Below are 25,350 nucleotides of genomic sequence, written 5' to 3'. Positions count from 1 at the left end.
GGAAGGAAATGCAAAAGGACTCGGGGGAGAGAAGGGAGGCAGAGAGAGGGTAGGCAGGGCAAAAACAGGATAAAGGGGGGGGGAGGGGGAGGGGAAGAGGGAGCCCGGGAAAAGGACAAAGGAAAGGATGGGGGTGAGGATCAGTGTTAATAGGAGGGAGAGAGGGCATCATCCAGGAGGGGGAGTTGACAGAAGCCACCTTGGGAAAGGAGATGAATGGTGAAGAGATGGAGGGCAGGGGGGACACAACAGTGAAGGCGCAGCAGAGGGTGGTGGTTGGAGAGGAAAGGAACAACCAGGGGATAAGGGGGATCAAGGCAGCGGGAGGTGTAGAGTATGCGGATATGTTGGAGGAATAGGAGCAGATGGGGGAAAGGAATCAGGTTGTAGAGGATCTGCATGGGGGATGGGTGCATTTGTGCTGTTCACGTCCCTTATATATCCTACCAGGCCTGGCAACAAAAATAAAAATGAACAACACTAATGCACTCTGGTGGTGCTAGACTTGTCACAAGGAATTGCAACGCTAATCACTTACATACTTTTTAATAGTCATCTTATATCTCACAAGTAACGATTATTTAAATACAAAGTATATATTTTTCCATATACATTATTTTACTGACATTTAATATATGAACAAAAATCTTCTTCTGCAACTGGAGCTCATAGTTAAGTTTCATTGAAGCAGGGAGAAAAACACAGTGTGTGCTGATGAAATCAAAATTAGAATGGAGCAGCAGCACAGAGAGACTCTCAGGAAGTTCTACGTAAACATTAAACTAATGTTTTGTCTCAATGGGTACGATTCACTGGAACTGTTGTTAAGGCTGTGAGCTGCATTTCGGCGGAGTGACGGGTAGATAAACGAAAGTGGACAGTCATTTGGTAGATAACAAGAGGGAAGAAATTCCAACTTTAAATGCTTCACATTGTAGGCCTACGGCAAAAGACTGTGCCAAAATGCATATTCACTTTGTTTTAACTTGTGCCGAAGAGTTAAATTCGCATCGATGTTCAAATAAGGTGCCTCTTCTGTGGTGTATCGAGTCCAGTTTTGAGTAACTACAGAGTCCACATTAGGTGTTGGGTTCCTGAAACAAGCAATAAATTCGTTATTAACATATAAGACCCGAAAAATTCATTAATACTTTGTTGTCTGTTATTTTGATTTGCGTATTTAGTAGAATTCACTTCATTTTTGTGTTTCTTGGTAAGATTTTTTACTACATTTTTATGAACTATAGGAATGCATTGTGCACTGTACTGAGATTTGCTCTCTTATTGATTTAAAGAGCCATAAGAATTACATAATATTTAGTAGAGATATTGTCAATCAGCACGAAGTATGTACATGTTTCCATGGGAAACCGTAACACAAAACAATTTATTAACTAGATAAACGCCGTTCCAGTGCTATACTTGGATTTGTTCAGTATCAAAGTGTAATATAAAGCGACATACAGCATAATTGGGCTCTTACCCGTATTTAGCGAAGTTTGTCCACATTGCAATGAGTCTGCTTCTGACAAGAGCGGCTTCAGATCCGTCTTCCAGTGTCTCAGCGCCTCTTCCAACGAACATGTAATTTATATCGTTGCTGTGATTGGCACCTATCAACGAAATCAACGAAGTGAATTTATATTCCAAATTTTCCTAATCCATCGATATAAATATTACGTACATTATGTAAAGGATGTAAGACAGGGATGTAGTCTTTCGCCCCTACTGTTCAATTTGTACATCGAAGAAGCAATGATGGAAATAAAAGAAAGGATTAGGAGTGGAATTAAAAGTAAAGGTGAAAGGATATCAATGTACGAGTCGCGGATGGCATTGCTATCCCGAGTGAAAGTGAAGAAGAATTACATGATCTGCTGAATGGAATGAACAATCTAATAAGTACAGAGTATGGACTGAGAGTAAATCGAAGAAAGGCTAAAATAATGAGATGTTGCACAGATGAGACCAGCAAGAAATTTAACATCAAAATTAATGGTCACGAAGTAGTTGAAGTTAATGAATTCTGCTACCTAGGCAGTAAAATAACAAATGACAGACGGAGTAAGGAGGGCATCAAAAACAGACTAGCAGTGGCAAAAAGGGCATTTCCGGCCATGAGAAGTCTACTAGGCCTTATTAGAGGAAGAAATTTCTGAGAATGTGCGTCTGGAGTACAGCACTGTATGGTAGTGAAAAATGGACTGTGGGAAAATCGGAACAGAAGAGAATCGAAACATTTGAGATGTGGTGCTACAGACGAATGTTGAAAATTAAGTGGACTGATAATGTAAGGAATGAGAAGGTTCTGCGCAGAATCGGAGAGGAAAGGAATATATGGAAAACACTGATAAGGAGAAGGGACAGGACGATAGGACACCTGTTAAGACATCAGGGAATGACTTCCATGGTACTAGAGGGAGCTGTAGAGGGTAAAAAATGTAGAGGAAGACAGAGATTGAAATACATACAGCAAATAACTGAGGACATAGGTTGTAAGTGCTACTCTGAGATGAAGAGGTTGGCACAGGAGAGGAATTCGTGGCGGGGCGCATCAAACCAGCCAGAAAATTGATGAGTGATGACCCAAAATAAATTACAACATGTCGTATAATCTATTATATATGGTGTGAATATTATTAATATTAATAATATTATATTATTTACGGACTACATCTGAACACTAATATAGATTTGATGATTCTACATTGTACTGGTATGTTTGTACTTACTCATATGCCTAAAAATGAGATAAAATCAGAAGTATATGTATCTGTTTCTTTAGTCTAGCAAAAAACTGCTAAATTCTTTGTCACGCAAAGCTGATAAAAGTGTTCTTATTTTGCCATTTAATAAATGTCAACTACCTACAAAAGAGTAACTCTATTATAGGTAAAAGCGTGCGTGCCTTCTGTTTGAGCATTTTGATTTCATTCTTGATGAAAAAACTCTAAAGTTACATCGGTTTCACTCATAATTAACAAAGAATTTCTGGTTTATAATACGCTTCAACGATGTAAAGAATGGCTTTTGAGTAAGCGAATTACTAAATGTCCTCTATTTTTTAAACTGTGCATCAACAGGAGCCTTTTAAAGCATGCAATTCTTTACTGAAGCCTGCCCTTACTAATTTCAGTCTTCTATTATTCTCTGGAATATACCAGAGTTTGTTGTCTAACAGTTACCAACTGGCTGACACACTGCATTTCAATGGTATATATATTACTATACCATTGAAATGCAGTATACTTTATTAATAACTGCACGTTAACGACATTTTGTTGATCTGTCAGCAACAAGTAATTTGTTATACAGGGCGCTATTAAACTGATGAAAGCTGGTTCTGGTTCAAATAGCTCTGAGCACTATGGGACTTAACTTCTGAGGTCATCAGTCCCCTAGAACTTAGAACTACTTAAACCTAACTAACCTAAGGACATCACACACATCCATGCCCGAGGCAGGATTCGAACCTGCGACCGTAGCAGTCGCACGGTTCCGGACTGAAGCGCCTAGAACCGCTCGGCCACCATGGCCGGCAAAGCTGGTTCTGTCTCGGTGCTAATGATAGCCGTGTGTTGGTTAGAAGGAGGCCAGTTGAGGACCTGTACCCAATCTGTCTGCGTGCCATACACACTGGACTTACATCTGGAGTTATGGTCTGGGGTGACTGTGTGAATATAGCCTGGCAACCGTCAATGAAGGTGTAGGATGGGACATATTTCTTTAGCTCTGTTCCGTCGTAACGACAACTGCCGGCACGACGATCAAGAACGGAAGAACAGAGAGCGCTGTCTGACGACGTCAGCCAATAGTACGCTGACTAGGACGACGCCAAGAAAGAAACGGCATCTACACGAAAAGAATATAAGCGCCGCGCCGCCGTGCCGCAGCCGGAGTGGAATACGAGCCGTCATACAAATGCTACAGCAGTGACTTATGAACTGCATTGCTCTGCTCGCATTAAAATTGTCTTTACCGATGGACATTGATTATTTGCATGTCGCCAATTGCTTACTACACACCTTTGTGAACACGCAAAGTTAAATATTGTCGATTTAACTTATTGTAATAAACTCCATTAATACGATTTGCTTGAATTGTTGTGTAACGATCCGAGAAAACCGCATCCTAGGCACCCTATATTACACGAGTGGGCAGACACAAACAGCTCAATGCGTAACTGACCGCACCCCATTCAAAATTGGATATGTAGTGAACTGCGACCATTTCTCTGCTACATTCCCGAGTACTGTTCCATAAGGACGCAGTGACGCAATCACGTCTTCTGTCGGGGGAAGTTTGAAGATGCGGATCGTGAATAATCCTAGCCCGGTTGTAACCTCCCCCTCACTTATCGACCTTAATGACAGTGAAAAATTAAACCGCGTGTACCTAATGGAAATTTGGGAAAGCAATCGTCACCGAAGTTAATCTGTCGGTAAAGAGGAAGGAAAGGGTTACATCTAAATGAAAGGAAAAATGCAAATGAAACTGGTGGAAATTAATTTTGAAAAGGGGTAAAGTTAATAAAGAAAGTAAATGTGCGGCCGTTACGTTAACAATTAACTAGCGGTAATTAGATATTTGAGATTTGGGGGAAATTACGGTCGCCAGTCCTAAGGACAATTACTATAGTAACTGAAAAAGAAAGGTTGTTACACATATAATTAGCACTAGAAGCGTGGCAACTTAAGGTTGATACGTGTAGTGTGAAAACTGAAAGTTTGTCAGAAGTAATAAATTTCGCTACACTCTGACTTAATTTAGCAAAAGAATTAATAAAACCGGAAAATCGAAAGTTAATTTAGTGACCTAAGTTAATAGTGAGCTTTCTTTCTGAAGCACATCGAAATTCAGTAAAATACGGTTAGTCTTGGACTACCTCAACAATCATTTCAAAAGCAACTTGACTCTATGCAATTTAGAAATAAGAGATTTAACTTTGAACTTGAATTAAATGATTCTGAACAATTAACAATAGTAAAATTTTGTACGTACCAAGCTGAGCTGCAGTCACAGGTAAGCCATACGGTAACAAAACTCGCACTCTTAATTTGTGCTTATGTAATCTAAATATTGTAGCCAGCTATGAATACTTTAACTGAACTTTGAAATTAAAGCAGTGAAATCGAATTATAATGCTTTAATGCTGGCGTTTGAATTTCAACGACACTCGGGTTCATTTCGGAAAAGGAAGGGACCCTGCTTGGCAATGCAATTGGGACAATGAGCAACAAAGGTTCATGCTACGTTGCTGTAATTTTGTGATTTGATCAGGTTTGAAAAGCTGAGGTCTGCCATACAGTTCTGAAACTTTACGTGCTTTTAGTCTTCCTTGTTGGTTGATTGAAGGTTTGAAGTCGCCGATCGAGGAGGTGCCGACAGTCACTCATTGTCGGCCGTCGCTGTTGCAGAAGCTGGATGCTGGCGCGCCTTCTTCTCGACACGGTCACCAGGCGAAACGGGCTCTTGATGTGTGCCAGCTAATGCTTCCCGTCCGCGACACCGTGCTAGAAACTACCATAGCCAGTCGATCGCAGTTACATGCTGCCAAACCCCAAAAGCCCGGCAACTTGCGGGAGCGTCACACAACACACCTGCTCAATCGCACTACTCCAACCAGACTCCCTCTCGCTGCCCGCGCTCCACGCGGCATAGTTAACACTACCAAAGATCCTACACATTTTCGTTCTTCACACGACCTATCGATGTATTCGTTCGATAGCATAGTTTTCCCTAGGCAAGACCCAGCGTAAAATACAAATAATATTTACAAAACAAACCAATTATACATCGACATAAATGCATAAATATATATATATATATATATATATATATATATATATATATATATATATATACAAATATTAAAACAATTACAATATATAAAGACACAGAAATGTTATATCTTCAGGTAACAAAATAAGGAAAAAATTATGGTACAATAGATGGAAATAGGAGGATATGCATTTCCGGCGTTACACGGTATGTTCAACAATTACTGGTCCTTTGTAGCCGCCCGAATGCCGGAATTTGATGCCATCTTTCGTCCGTCCCAAGATCTTGTCACAAGCTGCGTCGTTGGCAGTTTGACGTAAACCAAGCTATTAGCGGTGAACAGGTGTATTTCGATCATGTCTTCACGGATATCTTCACTTCGTCACGTAGGAATTGCTCAATGGCGAGTGCTTTTGGTCTCGCATAATCGTTCGAAAAGGTGAACTTCAGTGTCGTTTTACGGTAAGAATTGGCCATTCTGTCGTTAATCGTAGCACGCGCGAATATCTCTGTCAAGTAAACAACCGCAAGGCACACGCCGCGGTGAGGACATGAACACCTCCATCCACACCGCTTGGCAGCCGACGGCAACCTGCAATTCAGTGCCAGGGTAGAATCAGGTCACAGACGAGACGGGCACGGGGAAGTGGACTGCGTATTCAGCAGCTCCGCATCTGCCCCTGTGCGGACAGATTACTAGTGGCGTGAGCGTTCAGGGAGGCTGTGCAGCCCGATTACGACAACTACAAGGGCTGTTCGGGATGTAAGCTCCGATAGCTCGGGAAACGACAGTAGAAATCCGATGAAGCTTTTTTGGGTAGTGTGTCTAGTCCGCCTGTTGATCGCCTCACGTCACTCGTTTCAGTCCTGAGCACATAGTGAGCACGTAAAGATGCCTAAGGCAATACAATAATGTGACAAAAGTAATGGAACAGGGATATAAAGTTATACAGATGCCTGTAGGACGGAGGTCGTTCGATAAGTAATGCCTCATATTTCTTTTAAAAAGCCATTAATATGCACAGGCAAACGTCCTTGATGGTGCTTCACATGTGATGTTAGTTCTATGCGCCGGTGAAGTTTCGAACCGTTCTGGCAAATGGCAGAGCCGTGTTACAGCGTCAAAATAGCGTCTACATACGACTCACGTTACAAGCAGCGTATTCTTCTTGAATTCTAGAGTGTAGAAAAAGAAAGCGTGGTGAACATCCATAAACGTTTGTGTGCAGTGTATGGCGATGCCGCAGTTGACAGGAGTGCAGCTTGGCGATGGGTAAAGAAAGTTACAGCCTCAGGAAATGCAGAAACATAGCTCCATGATCAGCCACGCTCGGGACGTCCTGTCACAGCCACTGCTCCAGACATGCTGAATCGTGCGGATGCCGTTATCCGTGCCGACCGGCGCATCACAACTCGACAATTGGCTCTACAGTTGTCGGTCAGCATTGGAAGTGCGTCAGCCATGATCGAGTCTCTCGGATATTCAAAGAGGTGCTCACGATGGGATCTACGAATGTTCATAGCGGACCATAACATTCAAAGAACGGCCATTACATCCAGTCCATGGAGCGGCATCATCCCCACTCACCATTTTTCTGCCACAAAAATCATGGTAACAGTCTTCTGGGATTGTGATGGCGTCATTATCGTGGATGTGATGGCAAGAGGGTCAACCATCAACTCAGAGGCATACGTGAAGACCCTGAATAAACTCAAGAACTGTTTCCGACGTGTTCGATAGGACAAGAATCTAGCATAAATGTTGCTCCAACGCGATAATGCACGCCCACACAAAAGTCTGAGGACCCAGGAACACATCACCAAATTGGGTCGGACATCATTGCCCCAATCACCCTACAGTCCAGACCTGGCGCCCTCGGACTTCCATCTCTTTGGGTCACTTAAAGATTCTCTATGGGGGACACACTTTGAAGATGACGAGAGTGTCAGTCATGCAGTGAAAACATGACTACTCCTATAGGACAAGAGTTTCTACCAGCAGGGAATACATGCTCTTCCACAATGTACAGCCATAGAACGTAATGGAAACTACGTAGAAAAATAAGAGATGGACAAGACATTTTGATGTATGTTGTCACCAAATTCTGACTCTTAACAATAAATATGTTCTGAGAAAATAAATGTGGGGCATTACTTATTGAACGACCCTCGTATGACGTACGCAAGGTATGAAAGGGAAGTTCATTGGCGAGTCAGCTGATTCGTGTGAAACGGTTTCCGACGTGATTATGTGAGCACAACAGGATTTGACAGATTATTAGTGCGGAATGGTAGTTGGAGCTAGATGCGTGGGACATTCCATTTCAGAAATCGTTACGGAATTCAGTATTCCAAATCACATGTCAAAAGTATGCCAAGAAACGACATTTCGGGAATTACCTCTCACCACAGACAACGCAGAGCCCGACGGCCTTCAGTTAATGACCGAGAGGAGTGGCGTTAGCATAGAGTTGTCAATGCTACGAAACAAGCAACACTACATGAAATAACCGCAAAAATCACTGTGTGTGACGTACGACGAATGTATTCGTTAGAACAGTACAGAAAAATTTGACATTAATGTGTTACAGCAGGAGACAAGCGTCGCGAGTGCCTTTGCTAACAGCTCGGCCTCGTCTGCAGCCTCTCTCCTGGGCTCGTCACTATATCGGCTAGACCCTAGATGACTGGAAAAGCATGAATCCCGATTTCAATTGGTAAGAGTTGGCGGTAGCGTTAAAGTGTGGTGCAGACCCCTCGAAGCCATGGGCCGAAGTTTCAACAACACGCTGTGCAAGCTGGTGACGGCTCCATACTGGTTTAAATGGAATGGACTGGGTTCTCTGGTCCAATTGAACCGATAATTGACTGGAAATCGTTATGTTCAGCTACTTGAAGACCATTTGCAGCCATTCTTGGATTTCATGTTCCCAAACAACGATGGAATTTTTAAGAAGGATAGTGAGCCATGTCACTGGGTTTGAAGAACATTCTGGATAGTTCGAGTGAATGATCTGGCCACACAGATCGCCCGACATGAATCTCATCGAACATTTATTAGAAATACTGGAGACGTCAATTCATGCACAAAATCCTGCACTGGCAACACTTTCCCAATTATGGACGGCTGTGAGGCGGCATGGCTCAATATTTCTGCAGGAGACTTGCACCGACTTGTTGAGTCCATGCCACGTCAAGATGTTGCATTGCGCCGGGCAAAAGGTGGTCGACACGGTATACTGGGAGGTATCCCGTGACTTTTGTCACCTCAGGGTAGTGTCTCCCACCAAGTATGGGTGTTCGCTGCAAGTTTCGCATGATGTCGTTCAATGTCACGACATAATGTGTCTGTCATGCATTTCCTTCTTCATGGCAGTTCTCGGTAGCACATTATAGAGGCAATTAGGATGCTCCTACTGCGTTTTCAATGGGAAGTGTTTGATCACCCGCCATATAGTCCGAACTTGACTCCGTCTGATGTTCATCTCTGTGCACATGAACCGCTGTCTATGTAGACAACGTCGGCCGCTGTGGCCGAGCGGTTCTAGGCGCTTCAGTCTGGAGCCGCGTGGATGTGTGTGATGTCCTTAGGTTAGTTAGGTTTACGTAGTTCTAGGGGACTGATGACTTCAGACGTTAAGTCCCATAGTGCTCAGAGCCATTTTAACCATTTGAACCATGTAGACAACATTTTGGCACAGACAGCGAACTGCAGATCAGCGTAGAGAAGTGGTGGAAAGCACAGGTGGCTGCCTTCTATGACGAGCGTATTTGGAAAGTTCGTACAACGCTAGGACAAATGTCTTCAGTCGGAGCGGCGACTGTGTAGAGAGGTAGCTGGAAGGTGTAGCGAGCTGTTGCATATAACATTTCTGATTTTCAGTGTAGTATCCATCTCGTGACCGATCGGGCCTTACTTTCCGAATAGCCCTCGCAGGTCGTTGGCCCCGGGCCAGAACCCTCTGCGCGACCCACTAACGCTGACTTTGCCGTGACATCAACACAGTGAAGCAGTATTTAAAGACGCACGAACTAACTCGTCATGATGGAACAGCTGGGCAGTAATGTGCCATCGAACCTGCGCTACTCCTCGCCGCACCGATGACGCAGACGCTTCTGCCTTAGCAGGGACACGAGTCGCTGTTTGTCATCTGAGCATATGGGCCCCACGAGCACTCTCACAGTTGGCCGCCGTCACGGGAGCACGACGAGAGGATCCAGCCCTCTCTACCATCGCCTGGTTGCAGACAGAAGAGCACTGTGCCCAGAGCTCTTGAGCGTGACACAGCCTGACGTCCTCGCAGCAACAGCCGCCGGACACACCGTCACCGGGAGCACGGCGACGCAAGAGCGACGTCTGCAGCCGAGGCGCGCAGTCAGCAGGTCGCCGCACAGGGGAAACGTGATCGTATTCACTGCGCCACCAACTAATGATTGTAAACAAGCCTCGACAAAGAAGCCATTGTAACCATCGTCGGTCTGTCTTCAGCTGCACAACATCCTTCCTCAGCAAAGCATCCCAGCCCACACTAAGCTATGTCATGTAATGATCATAATTACATACGATCAATCACCAGTTGTGAAAAATCAGAATTATAGTCGTCCATTAATGACACCGTTACAAAATGCAGGTGTTACATCTTACTGAGGACGACGCAGATCGGTATTCAGTCTTCAGTACGGGTGACATTCAAGCTGGACGAAAAATGTCATTCCCACTGTAAGGTACTGTTTATGGATGAAGCTAATTTCTATGTAACTATACGTAAATATACAAAATCACAGATACTGGCCAGATGCCACACCTCACTGGAAGCATCCATCGAATTCGATGGCACATCGAAAGTGGTGGTTTGTTGTGGAATACGGGATTCTCACACTTCTGGACTCCGCTGCATTCAGACTATTCTAACAGCACCCCGTTATCTGAAGTCAGACTAGTATGTGGCGCCATCGCTGCCAACTGAAGATGAGAAATTTCCAACTTTCTTTCAACACTCCTCTTCACGAATAGCAGTCAGTGCGTAACTGCATATCCAGTTTCCACCTGGGAGACAGACTAAGTCATAGAGGTCTGGTGGAGTGACCGCCACGATCCCCAGATTTACGTCTATTAGGTTTCAGTCTTTGGGAACACGTAAGGGGTGATCAAAATTTTCCCGTTTAAGACCGTTGCTGCAGCGTAAGTGCAACCGCGAGCTTGATGTGGGAACGAAAAAATGGTTCAAATGGCTCTGAGCACTATGGGACGTAACAGCTGTGGTCATCAGTACCCTAGAACTTAGAACTACTTAAACCTAACTAACCTAAGGACATCACACACATCCATGCCCGAGGCAGGATTCGAACCTGCGACCGTAGCAGTCGCGCGGTTCCGGACTGAGCGCCTAGAACCGCTAGACCACCGAGGCCGGCGATGTGGGAACGAAGCATCGACTTGTAGCCAAGGAATAAGTGAGGCCATCGAATGGAAACGTTTTGATCGCCTCTTATAAAAGGCACGTGTTCGTGACATGAAGTTCGGTATAGGTGTTGGGTAAAGTGCCTGTTGTAGTATGCGTAAAGTAATTCAGTCCTCTGTTGTCCAGCGTCGGCCGCGGTGGTCTAGCGGTTCTAGGCGCTCAGTCCGGAACCGCGCGGCTGCTACGGTCGCAGGTTCGAATCCTGCCTCGGGCATGGATGTGTGTGGTGTCCTTAGGTTAGTTAGGTTTAAGTAGTTCTAAGTTCTAGGGGACTGATGACCACAGATGTTAAGTCCCATAGTGCTCAGAGCCATTTGAACCATTTGTTGTCCAGCACGAGAAGGTAAACAGGCATTATGAGAAGGTTGTGCTTACCACGTACACTTAGCGTTCAACATAAAGGGGACAGGAACTCACCTCTAGCACAGAAAATAAATGGTTCAAATGGCTCTAAGCACTATGGGACTTAACATCTGAGGTCATCAGTCCCCTGTTGCTGTTATTGTTGTGGTCTTCAGTCCTGAGACTGGTTTCCTGCAGCTCTCCATGCTACTCTATCCTGTGCAAGCTTCTTCATCTCCCAGTACCTACTGCAACCTACATCCTTCAGAATCTGCTTAGGGTATTCATCTCTTGGTCTCCCTCTACGATTTTTACCCTCCACGCTGCCCTCCAATACTAAACTGGTGATCCCTTGATGCCTCAGAACATGTCCTACCAACCGATCCCTTCTTCTAGTCAAGTTGTGCCACAAACTTCTCTTCTCCCCAATTCTATTCAATACTTCCTCATTAATTATGTGATCTACCCATCTAATCTTCAACATTCTTCTGTAGCACCACATTTCAAAAGCTTCTATTCTCTTCTTGTCCAAACTATTTATCGTCCATGTTTCACTTCCATACATGGCTACACTCCATGCAAATATTTTCAGAAACGACTTCCTGACACTTAAACCTATACTCGATGTTAACAAATTTCTCTTCTTCAGAAATGCTTACCTTGCCATTGCCAGTCTACATTTTATATCCTCTCTACTTCGACCATCATCAGTTATTTTGCTCCCCAAATAGCAAAACTCCTTTACTACTTTAAGTGTCTCATTTCCTAATCTAATTCCCTCAGCATCACCCGACTTAATTCGACTACATTCCATTATCCTTGTTATGCTTTTGTTGATGTTCATCTTATATCCTCCTTTCAAGACACTATCCATTCCGTTCAACTGCTCTTCCAAGTCCTTTGCTGTCTCTGACAGAATTACAATGTCATCGGCGAACCTCAAAGTTTTTATTTCTTCTCCGTGGATTTTAATACCTACTCCGAATTTTTCTTTTGTTTCCTTTACTGCTTGCTCAATATACAGATTGAATAACATCGGGGACAGGCTACAACCCTGTCTCACTCCCTTCCCAACCACTGCTTCCCTTTCATGTCCCTCGACTCTTACAACTGCCATCTGGTTTCTGTACAAATTGTAAATAGCTTTTCGCTCCCTGTATTTTACCCCTGCCACCTTCAGAATTTGAAAGAGAGTATTCCAGTCAACATTGTCAAAAGCTTTCTCTAAGTCTACAAATGCGAAGAACGTAGGTTTGCCTTTCCTTAATCTGGCTTCTAAGATAAGTATTAGGGTCAGTATTGCCTCACGTGTTCCGATATTTCTACGGAATCCAAACTGATCTTCCCCGAGGTCGGCTTCTACCAGTTTTTCCATTCGTCTGTAAAGAATTCGCGTTAGTATTTTGCAGCCGTGACTTAATAAACTGATAGTTCGTTAATTTTCACATTTGTCAACACCTGCTTTCTTTGGGATTGGAATTATTATATTCTTCTTGAAGTCTGAGGGTATTTCGCCTGTCTCATACATCTTGCTCACCAGATGGTAGAGTTTTGTCATGACTGGCTCTCCCAAGGCTGTCAGTAGTTCTAATGGAATGTTGTCTACTCCCGGAGCTTTGTTGCGACTCAGGTCTTTCAGTGCTCTGTCAAACTCTTCACGCAGTATCATATCTCCCATTTCATCTTCATCTACATCCACTTCCATTTCCATAATATTGTCCTCAAGTACATCGCCCTTGTATAGACCCTCTATATACTCCTCACCTTTCTGCTTTCCCTTCCTTGCTTAGAACTGGGTTTCCATCTGAGCTCTTGATATTCATACAAGTGGTTCTCTTTTCTCCAAAAGTCTCTTTAATTTTCCTGTAGGCAGTATCTATCTTACCCCTATTGAGATAAGCCTCTACATCCTTACATTTGTCCTCTAGCCATCCCTGCTTAGCCATTTTGCACTTCTTGTCGATCTCATTTTTGAGACGTTTTTGAGACGTTTATTCCTTTTTGCCTGCTTCATTTACTGCATTTTTATATTTTCTACTTTCATCAATTAAATTCAATATTTCTTCTGTTACCCAAGGATTTCTATTAGCCCTCGTCTTTTTACCTACTTGATCCTCTGCTGCCTTCACCACTTCATTCCTCAAAGCTACCCATTCTTCTTCTACTGTATTTCTTTCCCCATTCTTGCCAATTGTTCCCTTATGCTCTCCCTGAAACTCTGTACAACCTCTGTTTTAGTCAGTTTATCCAGGTCCCATCTCCTTAAATTCCCACCTTTTTGCAGTTTCTTCAGTTTTAATCTACAGTTCGTAACCAATAAATTGTGGTCAGAGTCCACGTCTGCCCCTGGAAATGTCTTAAAATTTAAAACCTGGTTCCTAAATCTCTTTCTTACCCTTATATAATCTATCTGAAACCTGTCAGTATCTCCAGGTTTCTTCCATGTATACAATCTTCTTTTATGATTCTTGAACCAAGTGTTAGCTATGATTAGGTTGTGCTCTGTGCAAAATTCCACCAGGCGGCTTCCTCTTTCGTTTCTTACCCCCAATCCATATTCGCCTACTATGTTTCCTTCTCACCCTTTTTCTACTGACGAATTCCAGTCACCCATAACTATTAAATTTTCATCTCCCTTCACTATCTGAATAATTTATTTTATTTCATCATAATTTCTTCAATTTCTTCGTCATCTGCAGAGCTAGTAGGCATACAAACTTGTACTACTGTGGTAGGCGTGGGCTTCGTATATATCTTGGCAACAATAATGCGCTCAGTACGCTGTTTGTAGTAGCTTACCCGCATTCCTATTTTCCTATTCATTATTAAACCTACTCCTGCATTACCCCTATTTGATTTTGTGTTTATAACCCTGTAGTCACCTGACCAGAAGTCTTGTTCCTCTTGCCACCGAACTTCACTAATTCCCACTATATCCTACTTTAACTTATATATTTCCCTTTTTAAATTTTCTAACCTACCTGCCCGATTAAGGGATCTGACATTCCACGCTCCGATCCGTAGAACGTGTTTTCTTTCTCCTGATAACGACTTCCTCTTGAGTAGTCCCCGCCCGGAGATCCGAATGGGGGACTATTTTACCTCCGGAATGTTTTACCCAAGAGGACGCCATCATCATTTAACCATACAGAAAAGCTGCATGCCCTAGGGAAAAATTACGACCGTAGTTTCCCCTTGCTTTCAGCCGTTCGCAGTAGCAGCACAGTAAGGCTGTTTTGGTTAGTGTTACAAGGCCAGATCAGTCAACCATCCAGACTGATGCCCCTGCAACTACTGAAAAGGCTGCTGCCCCTCTTCAGGAACCACACGTTTGTCTGGCCTCTCAACAGATACCCCTCCGTTGTGGTTACACCTACGGTACGGCTATCTGTATCGCTGAGGCACGCAAGGCTCCCCACCAACGGCAAGGTCCATGGTTCATGGGGGGATCAGTCCCCTAGACTTAGAATTACTTAAACCTAACTAACCTAAGGACATCACACACATCCATGCCCGAGGCAGGATTCGAACCTGCGACCGGAGCAGCAGCGTGGTTCCAGACTGAAGCGCCTAGAATCGCTCGGTCACAGCGGCCGGCGCGCAGAAAATAGTTACTAGGTTTAAGCACGCAGTCTCGTCACAGGGATAATTAGGTATGAACAGAAATTTAAGGCAGCACAGATTAAGATGCATTTAATTTATTAAAGTTTATTTACAAGTACTTATCTTTATATTGATAGTGAGGATGATAAGGCGTGATAAAAAGTTATAATTACCACAAATACAACTTTGAACACTGGCCTAATTTCCGATTCCACTGAAGAATGACTAACTAAGCCAGTAGTATGTCCAATCTGGCCCTGCTCGCGGTGATAGTACGAGATGTGTTCCACATTTATACGTCATTCATGGAGCGCTATTTGACTCACAGCCAGAAAAATGGCTCTGAGCACTTAACATCTATGGTCATCAGTCCCCTAGAACTTTAAACTACTTAAACCTAACTAACCTAAGGACAGCACACAACACCCAGTCATCACGAGGCAGAGAAAATCCCTGACTCCGCCGGGAATCGAACCCGGGAACCCGGGCGTGGGAAGCGAGAACGCTACCGCACGACCACGAGCTGCGGACTCACAGGCAGAGATGCAAGTACGTAGTAGTGCTTTGGTCAAACAGTAGGTGGCTGGATATCGCTTGAAGTGTAACCCTTACACTGTACAGCCCGTTTCCCAACTGCTTTCATAGACAGCATGGAGTGCGATCATGACGGACAGTGCTGGATTACGGATTGTGGAAGGAGGGTGTAAATCCAGCCGATATTCACAGACCATTGGTGGTAGTATGTGGAAATCGTGCACCGACACAAGAAGTTCTCTTGGAACAGGACAACGCTAGCCCCCAAAAAAGTCGGAAAACCACGGCTGCCTTCGTTGAAATGCGGTTCCAGGTACTCTCGATTTGGGCCCTTTAATATTTATTAGTCATTCTCGAACCACTTTCTCGGACCCTGTCACAACCACAGCAGGATATCAGCTCACTGTTCCTGGAATTCTGCGACAGGATATATGTGCAGAGGTTTCTCAACAGCCCCGAATAGATGCTGATCAGAAGAAGACTACAGTGCATGTGTCAGTGCCTGGAATCCCATTTCAGCGACGGCAGCCATGGTTTTCCTACTCATATGGGGACGAGCACTGTCGTGCTGCAAGAGCACTTTTCGGGACAGTGCACGTTCTCCACACACTGTCACCAAACATCTGTGAATATCCGTAGTGTTTACACGCACCTTCCACATAAACCACGTCATCCAACGTTGTCCTTGATAATCGCTCTCCATGCCGTCCACTGATATGATATCAGCCATTGGGAAATGGGCTGTACTGTGCAAGGATTATTCTTCTAGTGATGTTCTGCTATCTATAATTAGCCAAAGTACTACATACTAGCAACTGTCGCAGTTAGTCGAATGGCGCCCCATAATTATGGGAAAAAATAAAGCGCAAACCAGTTTGTAAGTCTTGGCACTATCTGTTGAGACACACACTCTGACACTCGGCGGATGCTGTGACACTGTCATATTATACAGAAACTGACTTACAAGGGAGCTGTACGTCCCCTTAAATCCGCGACTGGTGGATGAATGTTTATTTGCGAACTATTTGCGTGACGTCAGGCGGAAGCACAATACAGACCCTGTTATAGGCGCCCTCTGTGACTTCAAACCACATCTATTGCGGATGTAGAGGACTATTTGAAAAACTTATTCCCGAAGCAAAATATAGGCGTTATGTGTGCCCTCTATGACGTGTGACCATAACTATATTGTGACACACTGTACGCTGGCCTTGTCGAGTTGAGGCCTCTGTGTGTTTGACTGTGTGCCACATCTACTAGCGAACACAGCAGACAACATATTAATAGTGGGCAGCGCTCACTCATCGTCTACAGGTTGCCTCGTGAGATACTAAGTGAAGCGAAGTTGAGAATTCAAAAGTGCTGCTCTACCGAGGAAGCGGTATTTATTTTCACTGAGCACGCAATAAAAAAATTTTAAACGGTAAATATCACCAGTTCAGATCTTCTGTGGCTTATCAAATGCATTTGATTGTGCCAGTCATTATATTTTATTCCAGACCATAAGTTTTTATTGGACACATGATTCTGCAAATACCTAGTTTAGTTCCTGCTTAAGAAACAGGAGGTTAAAAGTTACATCAGGTTGTCTGAGTAATACAAATAAGGACACAAAATCATTTTTTATGGGGAGAAATGACAATGGGCGTACCACAGAGTTCGAGCATGGGCCCATTACTGTATTTGCTCTATGTTAAATTAGTCCTTTACTAGATATACAAGCATTATTGTGAAGCTGATCAAAGGAGCATCCGTTGGAAAGTTGTACATAATATTTTTGCTCAAGTTGTCAACTGGTTTTGCACAAATGAACCATCTTGAAAATTAACAGAAAACAGTTGACTCAGTCTTGTTCTGTCAAAAAATACTCTACCTCATATGAATGTAGTTTATCAACGAAAAATAATAAATAGGACAGAAAGTTCTGAGACTTCAGGTGCCCTATTAATGAAAACTGAAATTGGAAAAACCGTGTACCAAACCTTCTGAAACGTTTAGTTTCAGCTACTTCCGTCATAGGAATAATGGTCAACTTTGGGGACATTAAATTAATTTAGTTAAGATATTTTCATTCGTTCACAGATGTACTATGAGATAATATTCTGTGTTGACTCCACACGTAGGCAAGAGGTATTCAAAGTAATTACAAGTACATGTTACTGAACAATTAGGAATATTAACCACAGCATTGCAGTACATATACTATCTCATTAAATGTCGTGTCAACAATCCAATGCAGTTTCAGAGTAATAGAGATTTTCACCAATACAATAGTAGAAGGACAAATGATGTGCACTTCCTTCTAAAGAATATAAAGTTAGAATAGAAAGGCGCGCCAATACTCAACTATAAAATTCCTTGCTAATCTGCTTATTACTCGTAAATGTCTGTTAGATAGTAGCAGAAGCGTTATCAAATGTTTATTGAAGTTATTTATGCTCAACAATTCCTTCTATACTTTGGAGGTATTTTTGAATATAAATAATTAATCAATTACAAACCTGTAAATGGGCATATATACACATGTGCCCATTTATGGGTTTGTAATTGACTGAACAATTTTATGTATGTGAAGTTATTGAACGTATCATGGTATAACACAAAACAATTTCTATCGCTACCAGTCATTTCTGCCTCTGTGGATACTCGGTACAAAGCACAAGTCACAAGTTCCCCATAGTTTGTGTATATAATTCCGCATCATAAAATTTATGGTGCATGTGATACGTGTTAACATGGATCTAATGTAGTAACAACACTTACCAAAGGAAACGGCATGTTCGTGACGCCCACTCTAATAATGTCATAGAGAATATAGTACATGGGGTCTATGCTAAAGGAGACAAAATTCATTTCCGCTTATCAGCTGAGATGTATTTGTAGCACTGCCTACACTAGCATTAATGGGTCTGATATTCTTTCCCGATTTGTTATCCCCATTTTTGCTCGAGTCATTTTGAAATTTTTATCAAAAGAATAATTCTGTAACACTAATGAAGGTAATATGTTACCTACCATCATATCCAGGATAAGCTGTGAGAGGACCAACGTAAGAGAATCGGTAATAGTAGACAGGCTGAGTGCCATGCTGTGCCATCCTCTGGACCACGAGATCAATCCCTTCGCCAAAAACCATGTCGCTCGTAAACTGCAAACATCGTAAACAAAGTACATAAGTACACTCAATCTGACACACAGTGCAAGCATTACTTTTAGGGTCCACCGCTCCCTAGTTCTCAGTCAGCAGAAGTCGGTAACATGAAGCCAGTAACGTTTATTTTCCAGTCAACAACAAAATCTGTGATCTAACGGGCAGGTACAATTGTTGAACATATTATACTATAACACAAAACATTTTCTATCGCTGTGTGTGTGGTTATTCTGTGTGAGACAACTTCTCCCTCACCTCATGGTAACTTATATTTGGGATGACAGTTCATGCCTCTGCGCGACATACTTTCTCAAGAAAAAGTGGGAATGATGTATGAGAACATAAAACTACATTAGTATGGAATCGAAATGAAAGCATGCCTTTCTCTAACATCCCTGATTTAAGTATGCGACATACGTATCATGTCTTCTTCATACTTCAGCCGAAGATAAAAGTGTGTACTAGGCTGGTAATTTTGTACTGCAAAGTACAATTAAATAGGTACAGTTGTTATTCCACTGTATGGAATTCACCTCTGTTTATTATAAACTGAGGTGACAAAAGACATTGGATAGCTCCTAATATCTTGTCGGACTTGGCATGGACTCGACAAGTTGGTAGAAGCCCCCTGCAGAAATATTGAGCCATGCTGCCACTATAAGCGTCCATAATTGCTAAAGTGTTGCCGGTGCAAGATGTCACGAGCCCAGGAGAGGCACTAGAGGCACTGTCGTTCTGTTAGCAAAGGCAATCACGTCGGTCAACTGCAGCTACGCCCCACTAACGCCAAATTTCGCTTTTCACCGCACTGCCCTGACGGATACGTTCCTCGTACGTTCCAGACAGATTTCTGCGGTTATTTCACGCATTGTTGCTTGTCTGTTAGCACTGACAACTCCACGCAAACGCCGCTGCTCTCGGTCATTAAGTTAAGGCTGCCGGCGATATTCTTGGCACACTCATGACACTGTGGTTCTCGGAATATTGAATTCCTTAACGACTTCCGAATTGGAATGTCCTGTGCTGGCTACAGGAGTAGCACCAAGTCGTGTTTTTAGATCAGTCCCGGTTCTGCATACAGCATCAGTGTGGACTTATCCATGCTTGAACTCTCCAAGGAGAACGAACGATGCCATATTTCATTCGTAACTGCCGTACGGATCCACCACCTGGCGGAATGGCATGGGGCACCACTGGGTGCAGGACACGATCGCTTCTCGTTCGTTCGCTTACCAGGTAATATACCCAGCATGCGCTAGATTTCAGGTGCATTAAGGTCTGTGGCTGTGCACTGTCTTCGAGATCTCTGTGGCGTAATCTTTCAACAAGATAATGCAAGACCGCATGTTGCCCATACTGTACTAACCTATCTCGATACGGAGGGTATTCGACTGTTGCCCCGACCAGCACGTTTTCTACATCTCTCACGTATTTAAAACATCTGGTCGTTCTATATAATTGCATAGGCTTCTGTGGCCAGAGTCAGTTGACATTTTTCTGAGTATCGTATCGCGCCATAACGTAAAAACTATACGGGAGAACCCAATATTTCGGCCACAATTACAGCGGCTGATGAGCTGTAGCAGTGCCGAATCGCTTGCCGGCCGCTGGTGGCCGAGCGGTTCTGGCGCTACAGTCTGGAACCGCGCGACCGCTACGGTCGCAGGTTCGAATCCTGCCTCGGGCATGGATGTGTGTGTTGTCCTTAGGTTAGTTAGGTTTAAGTAGTTCTAAGTTCTAGGGGACTTATGACCTCAGCAGTTGAGTCCCATAGTGCTCAGAGCCATTTGAACCATTTGAACCGAATCGCTTATATTTTGTCATTGTTGCTCACTGAGCGTGACGTTACGTCATAATTGTAAAATGCCGGTGTTATGACTGGGCCGGCCGGAGTGGCCGTGCGGTTCTAGGCGCTACAGTCTGGAACCGCGCGACCGCTAGGGTCGCAGGTTCGAATCCTGCCTCGGGCATGGATGTGTGTGACGTCCTTAGGCTAGTTAGGTTTATGTAGTTATAAGTTCTAGGGGACTGATGACCTCAGCAGTTAAGTCCCATAGTGCTCAGAGCCATTTTTTTTGTTATGATTGGTCACTTGACGCGGAAGGAGAGGAAACTTTACTATTTTGAATTGCTACTGTGGAAGGAGTGGGGATCTGCTGTTGTCTGTTGCTAACTTGCATTGTTTGCTGTGATCGGTTCTCATCGGCGAATGAGGCTTGGGCTCCTGTTTTCCCTCCCGCTGGACGCAGGTCGCGTGGCGGCAGTAACTCGTAGGTAGTGCTCGCGTCACATGCTGTTTGTACGGACTGTTGGCCGGGCCGGAAACCAGAATCGGGTTCTAATGGGGTTTTATTAGCTCTAAGGCTTCTCTGATATTGTGGTTCGTCGAAGTCGGCTGTTTGGCCAGTAAGCGGGTTTCGTTAAATTTGATTTCCTTGCCGCAGTCTTGCCAGCGTTCGGCCACTGCAGATTTGTTGTGCTGCCTCACACGCATGTAACAAAAATTGTTCAAATGGCTCTGAGCACTATGGGACTTAAATTCTAACGTCATCAGTCCCCTAGAACTTAGAACTACTTAAACCTAACTAACCTAAGGACATCACACACATCCATGCCCGAGGCAGGATTCGAACCTGTGACCGTTGCGGCCTCGCGGTTCCAGACTGTAGCGCCTAGAACCGCACGGCCACCTCGGCCGGCACACGCATGTAACGCTCATGTTCTCGTATGCGCGTTGCTGTCGGCCTGCCGGTCTCGACGATGTATATTTCGCCACACGGACATTCCACCTTGTGCATATCTGCTGTGTGAAAAGTTATGTATCTTGTCCCTCGTGGAGCCTAGCACATCCTGGATCTGGCGACTACAGTAGTAGACAAACCGGACACTAACCTGGAGAAGGAGTGTATCAATCCGGTCAGTGAAGAAATGCAAGACCAGAGAAACCACAGTAATAATAAAACACCCTCACGACATGAATCGACACGATGGATGCAGGCTTACCCCATCGTAGCTCCCAAACCTCAGAGTCCAACATGCTGCACAAATAACACGTGACGTGAGGGCTACCGGCGAGTCACTGCCGCTGCGCGGCCTGCGTCCAGCAGGAGGAAAACGAGCCCACGCCTCATTCGCTGATGCGCACCAATCATAGCAAACAGTGCAAGTTACCGTTAGACAACAGCAGATCCCCACTCTGTCCACCGCAGCAACCAGTTATAATGAAGTTCCCGCTCCTTCCGCTTCAAGTGCCCAATCGTAAAGACGACCTTCTAAAAATATGACGTAATGCCATGCCCAGTCAGCAGCAATGACAAAATATAAGCGACTCCATACAGGTATAGAACATCGCATCCCCCACGCGGATCCTCTATGACCTCATTCCTTTCCCCCATCTGCTCCTATTCCTCAAACATATCCACATCCTCTACACCTCCCGCCGCCTTGATCCCCCTCACCCCCTGGTTGCTCCTCTCCTCTCCCATCCCCGCCCCCTGCCACGTCTTCACTGTTGTGTCCCCCCTACCCTCCATCTGTACACCCTTCATCTCCTTTCCCAAGGTGGCTTCCATCAACTCCCCCTCCCGGATGATGCCCTCTCTCCCTCCATTTATCCCTCCTATCAACTCTAATCCTCACTCCCCCTCCTTTCCTCTGTCCTTTTCCCGGGCTCCCTCTCCCCCCCTTCCATCCTCTTTTTTCCCCACCTCCCCTCTCTCTGCCCCCTTCTCTCCCCCGAGTCCTTTTGCATTTCCCTCCTCTGTGTCCTCTTATTCCCTCTCGTGTCTGCCCTGCCCCTCCCCCCTTTATTAGTCCTCTCCCTCCTTGGTTCCCCCCCCCTTTTCGTTTTTTTCCTTCCTTGTTCTTCCCCCTCCTCCAGGTCCCCCCCCCCCCCCATCTGCCTTTGGCTCGGGAGTGTCATCCTTGTGCCGCCCTTTTCGTGCCGTGTTTTACAGTGAGTGTTTTACAGTGAGTGTTCCATGTTGTGTTTTTTTTTTTGGGGAAGTGTTGCGAACGGCCATCATACTGTCGCTGGGTGTGCTTTTTATCTCTTGCGAACAGAAACCAGACTGTCACCGTGTTTTTTAATTGTGTGTGTACTATGTTACTTGTCTGATTCCTGTGTCTTTTATTAACATTGCCAACCCCTTTTGCTTTCTGTTTTAACTTCCCGCATTTTTCCGCCATTTTACGCTTTTATCGCCTGTTTTTCTTGTTTCTTTTCTTCTTCCATTTTTTAAAATAAAAGTCTGTAGGCTGTAGAGCAGCGTACTAAGCTGCTGCCAGCCCACCCCCTTCAGGGGGAATTGAAAATCAATAAAGGAAAAAAAAAAAGTAAAGAACATCAGTACCCCGAGCAGAAGGCCATTGTAACCCTGGTGATACGTTGGTTTCTCCAGTACAGTTTTTTTCGTTTTAACATAGTACGGTACTTTGAAAATTGTTTGGTCATCTGCTTGTACATTACCGAGCAACCACCACTCGCCAGCAACTCCGGCTGACGAACTCTCCGTTTGCGTTGAAGCAGTATACAGTCACATATCAGTAACTGTCATTCCTGGTCAGTTCTTCTCGACCCCCTGCTAGGTTGAAACTACTGATCATGCCACAAAAAAAGTGGCAGCTCTCTTTGTTGAACTTTGCATCATTGGACATCTTTTCGATGGCAATCTGTTTCAAACACGATGGAAATTACTGCTGTCAGTATATGCAGATCCATTTCAGCCAGTGTCTGAGTGTACACTGCGAAAGTCAACGCATACAGTAGACATCTAAAGTCGGACATCTCGCAAAGGCGATAAGTCACAGCAGCACATAGATCTGCGTGTCTTCAGTGGTCCAAACAACACATGAGTTGGATAATAGCTGACTGGAAACGTGTACCTTGGTGCGACATGCAATTTCGTCTTTTAGCGGATGATGCAAGGCGCCGAGTGCACCAGCGGCACAGTGAGGCGTATAACCAGAAAAATATGGGGAGTGCACATCTTCATCTACATCTACATCCATACTCCGCAAGCCACCTGACGGTGTGTGGCGGAGGGCACTTTGAGTACCCCTATCGGTTCTCCCTTCTATTCCAGTCTCGTATTGTTCGTGGAAAGAAAGATTGTCGGTATGCCTCTGTGTGGGCTCTAATCTCTCTGATTTTTCCTCATGGTCTCTTCGCGAGATACACGTAGGAGGAAGCAATATACTGCTTGACTCCTCGGTGACGGTATGTTCTCGAAACTTCAACAAAAGCCCGTACCGAGCTACTGAGCGTCTCTCCTGCAGAGTCTTCCACTGGAGTTTATCTATAATCTCCGTAACGCTTTCGCGATTACTAAATGATCCTGTAACGAAGGGCGCTGCTCTCCGTTGGATCTTCTCTATCTCTCCCATCAACCCTATCTGGTACGGATCCCACACAACTGAGCAGTATTCAAGCAGTGGGCGAACAAGTGTACTGTAACCTATTTCCTTTGTTTTCGGATTGTATTTCCTTAGGACTCTTCCAATGAATCTCAGTCTGGCATCTGCTTTACCGACGATCAACTTTATATGATCATTCCATTTTAAATCACTCCTAATGCCTACTCCCAGATAATTTATGGAATTAACTGCTTCCAGTTGCTGACCTGCTATTTTGTAGCTAAGTGATAAGGGATCTATCTTTCTATGTATTCGCAGCACATTACACTTGTCTGCATTGAGATTCAATTGCCTTCCTTGCACCATGCGTCAATTGGTTGAAGATCCTCCTGCATTTCAGTACAATTTTCCATTGTTAAAACCTCTCGATATACTACAGCATCATCCGCAAAAAGCCTCAGTGATTTCCGATGTTATCCACAAGGCCATTTATGTATATTGTGAATATACATGTAGTTCAGGCCGTAGGTGAGACTGCGATGCTTTTCCTGCCCACTCGTTCACGTTAACGTGAACGTGAACTAGGATGTTCATTTCAACATTATTTGGCAGCAATGTGCTCCATTTTCTTCAACATCTTCTTGATGAGTATGCTGTGTACACTACCTTCTTCCAAGATGAAAACAACCGTGGACACAGGCGTCAACGTTCGTTCTTTGACGAAAGCGGAGGCAACCTGTCGAACACATAACATGTCGAACCTCCACTAGGCGACCAAATCACCAAATCCTTATCTCAAAACCTAACAGTTACGATCCTCGTAATTTGATACCTCTATGGAAACTAACTATTAATGAGAGGCATATCTGAAGAACTCTGTGGTCTCTTGCTTAAATGAGGCCATTATCAAGATTACAGGTGGTGCCACACGGTGCTTTTCAAGTCAGACTGGTATCTGTGCAGTTTTTTTCCGATATTACTTCATTATAAATAACAAGATCATCTGTAGAAGTTCTGACGCAGCGACACGGGGCGGAGACGTACGAGGGCGCGCTACTGTTTTCGTTAATTTGAACCATCAAAATGCGAGATGATTTAGAGATACATCCGTTTCTGTAGTTA

General features: G+C 44.2%; 1 protein-coding gene across 2 annotated transcripts in view; it reads right to left on the bottom strand.

Annotated features, from left to right (window-relative positions):
* Positions 1-609: 609 nt before the first annotated feature.
* LOC126237688 (esterase FE4-like) overlaps positions 610-25,350 on the bottom strand; it is a 143,707-nt gene continuing 118,966 nt past the window's right edge. For both annotated transcript variants that reach the window (XM_049947743.1, XM_049947742.1), the window contains exons 9-11: positions 18,738-18,870; positions 1,484-1,613; positions 610-1,094 (exon numbers count right to left, since the gene is read on the bottom strand). In XM_049947743.1, the coding sequence (XP_049803700.1) occupies positions 941-1,094; positions 1,484-1,613; positions 18,738-18,870 (417 nt within the window). In that variant the 3' untranslated portion in view covers positions 610-940. The remainder of the gene's footprint in view (positions 1,095-1,483; positions 1,614-18,737; positions 18,871-25,350) is intronic.

Source organism: Schistocerca nitens, chromosome 1, assembly GCF_023898315.1.
Source record: "Schistocerca nitens isolate TAMUIC-IGC-003100 chromosome 1, iqSchNite1.1, whole genome shotgun sequence".
Classification (NCBI taxonomy): domain Eukaryota; kingdom Metazoa; phylum Arthropoda; class Insecta; order Orthoptera; family Acrididae; genus Schistocerca; species Schistocerca nitens.
This window is presented reverse-complemented; position numbering and strand designations above follow the sequence as displayed.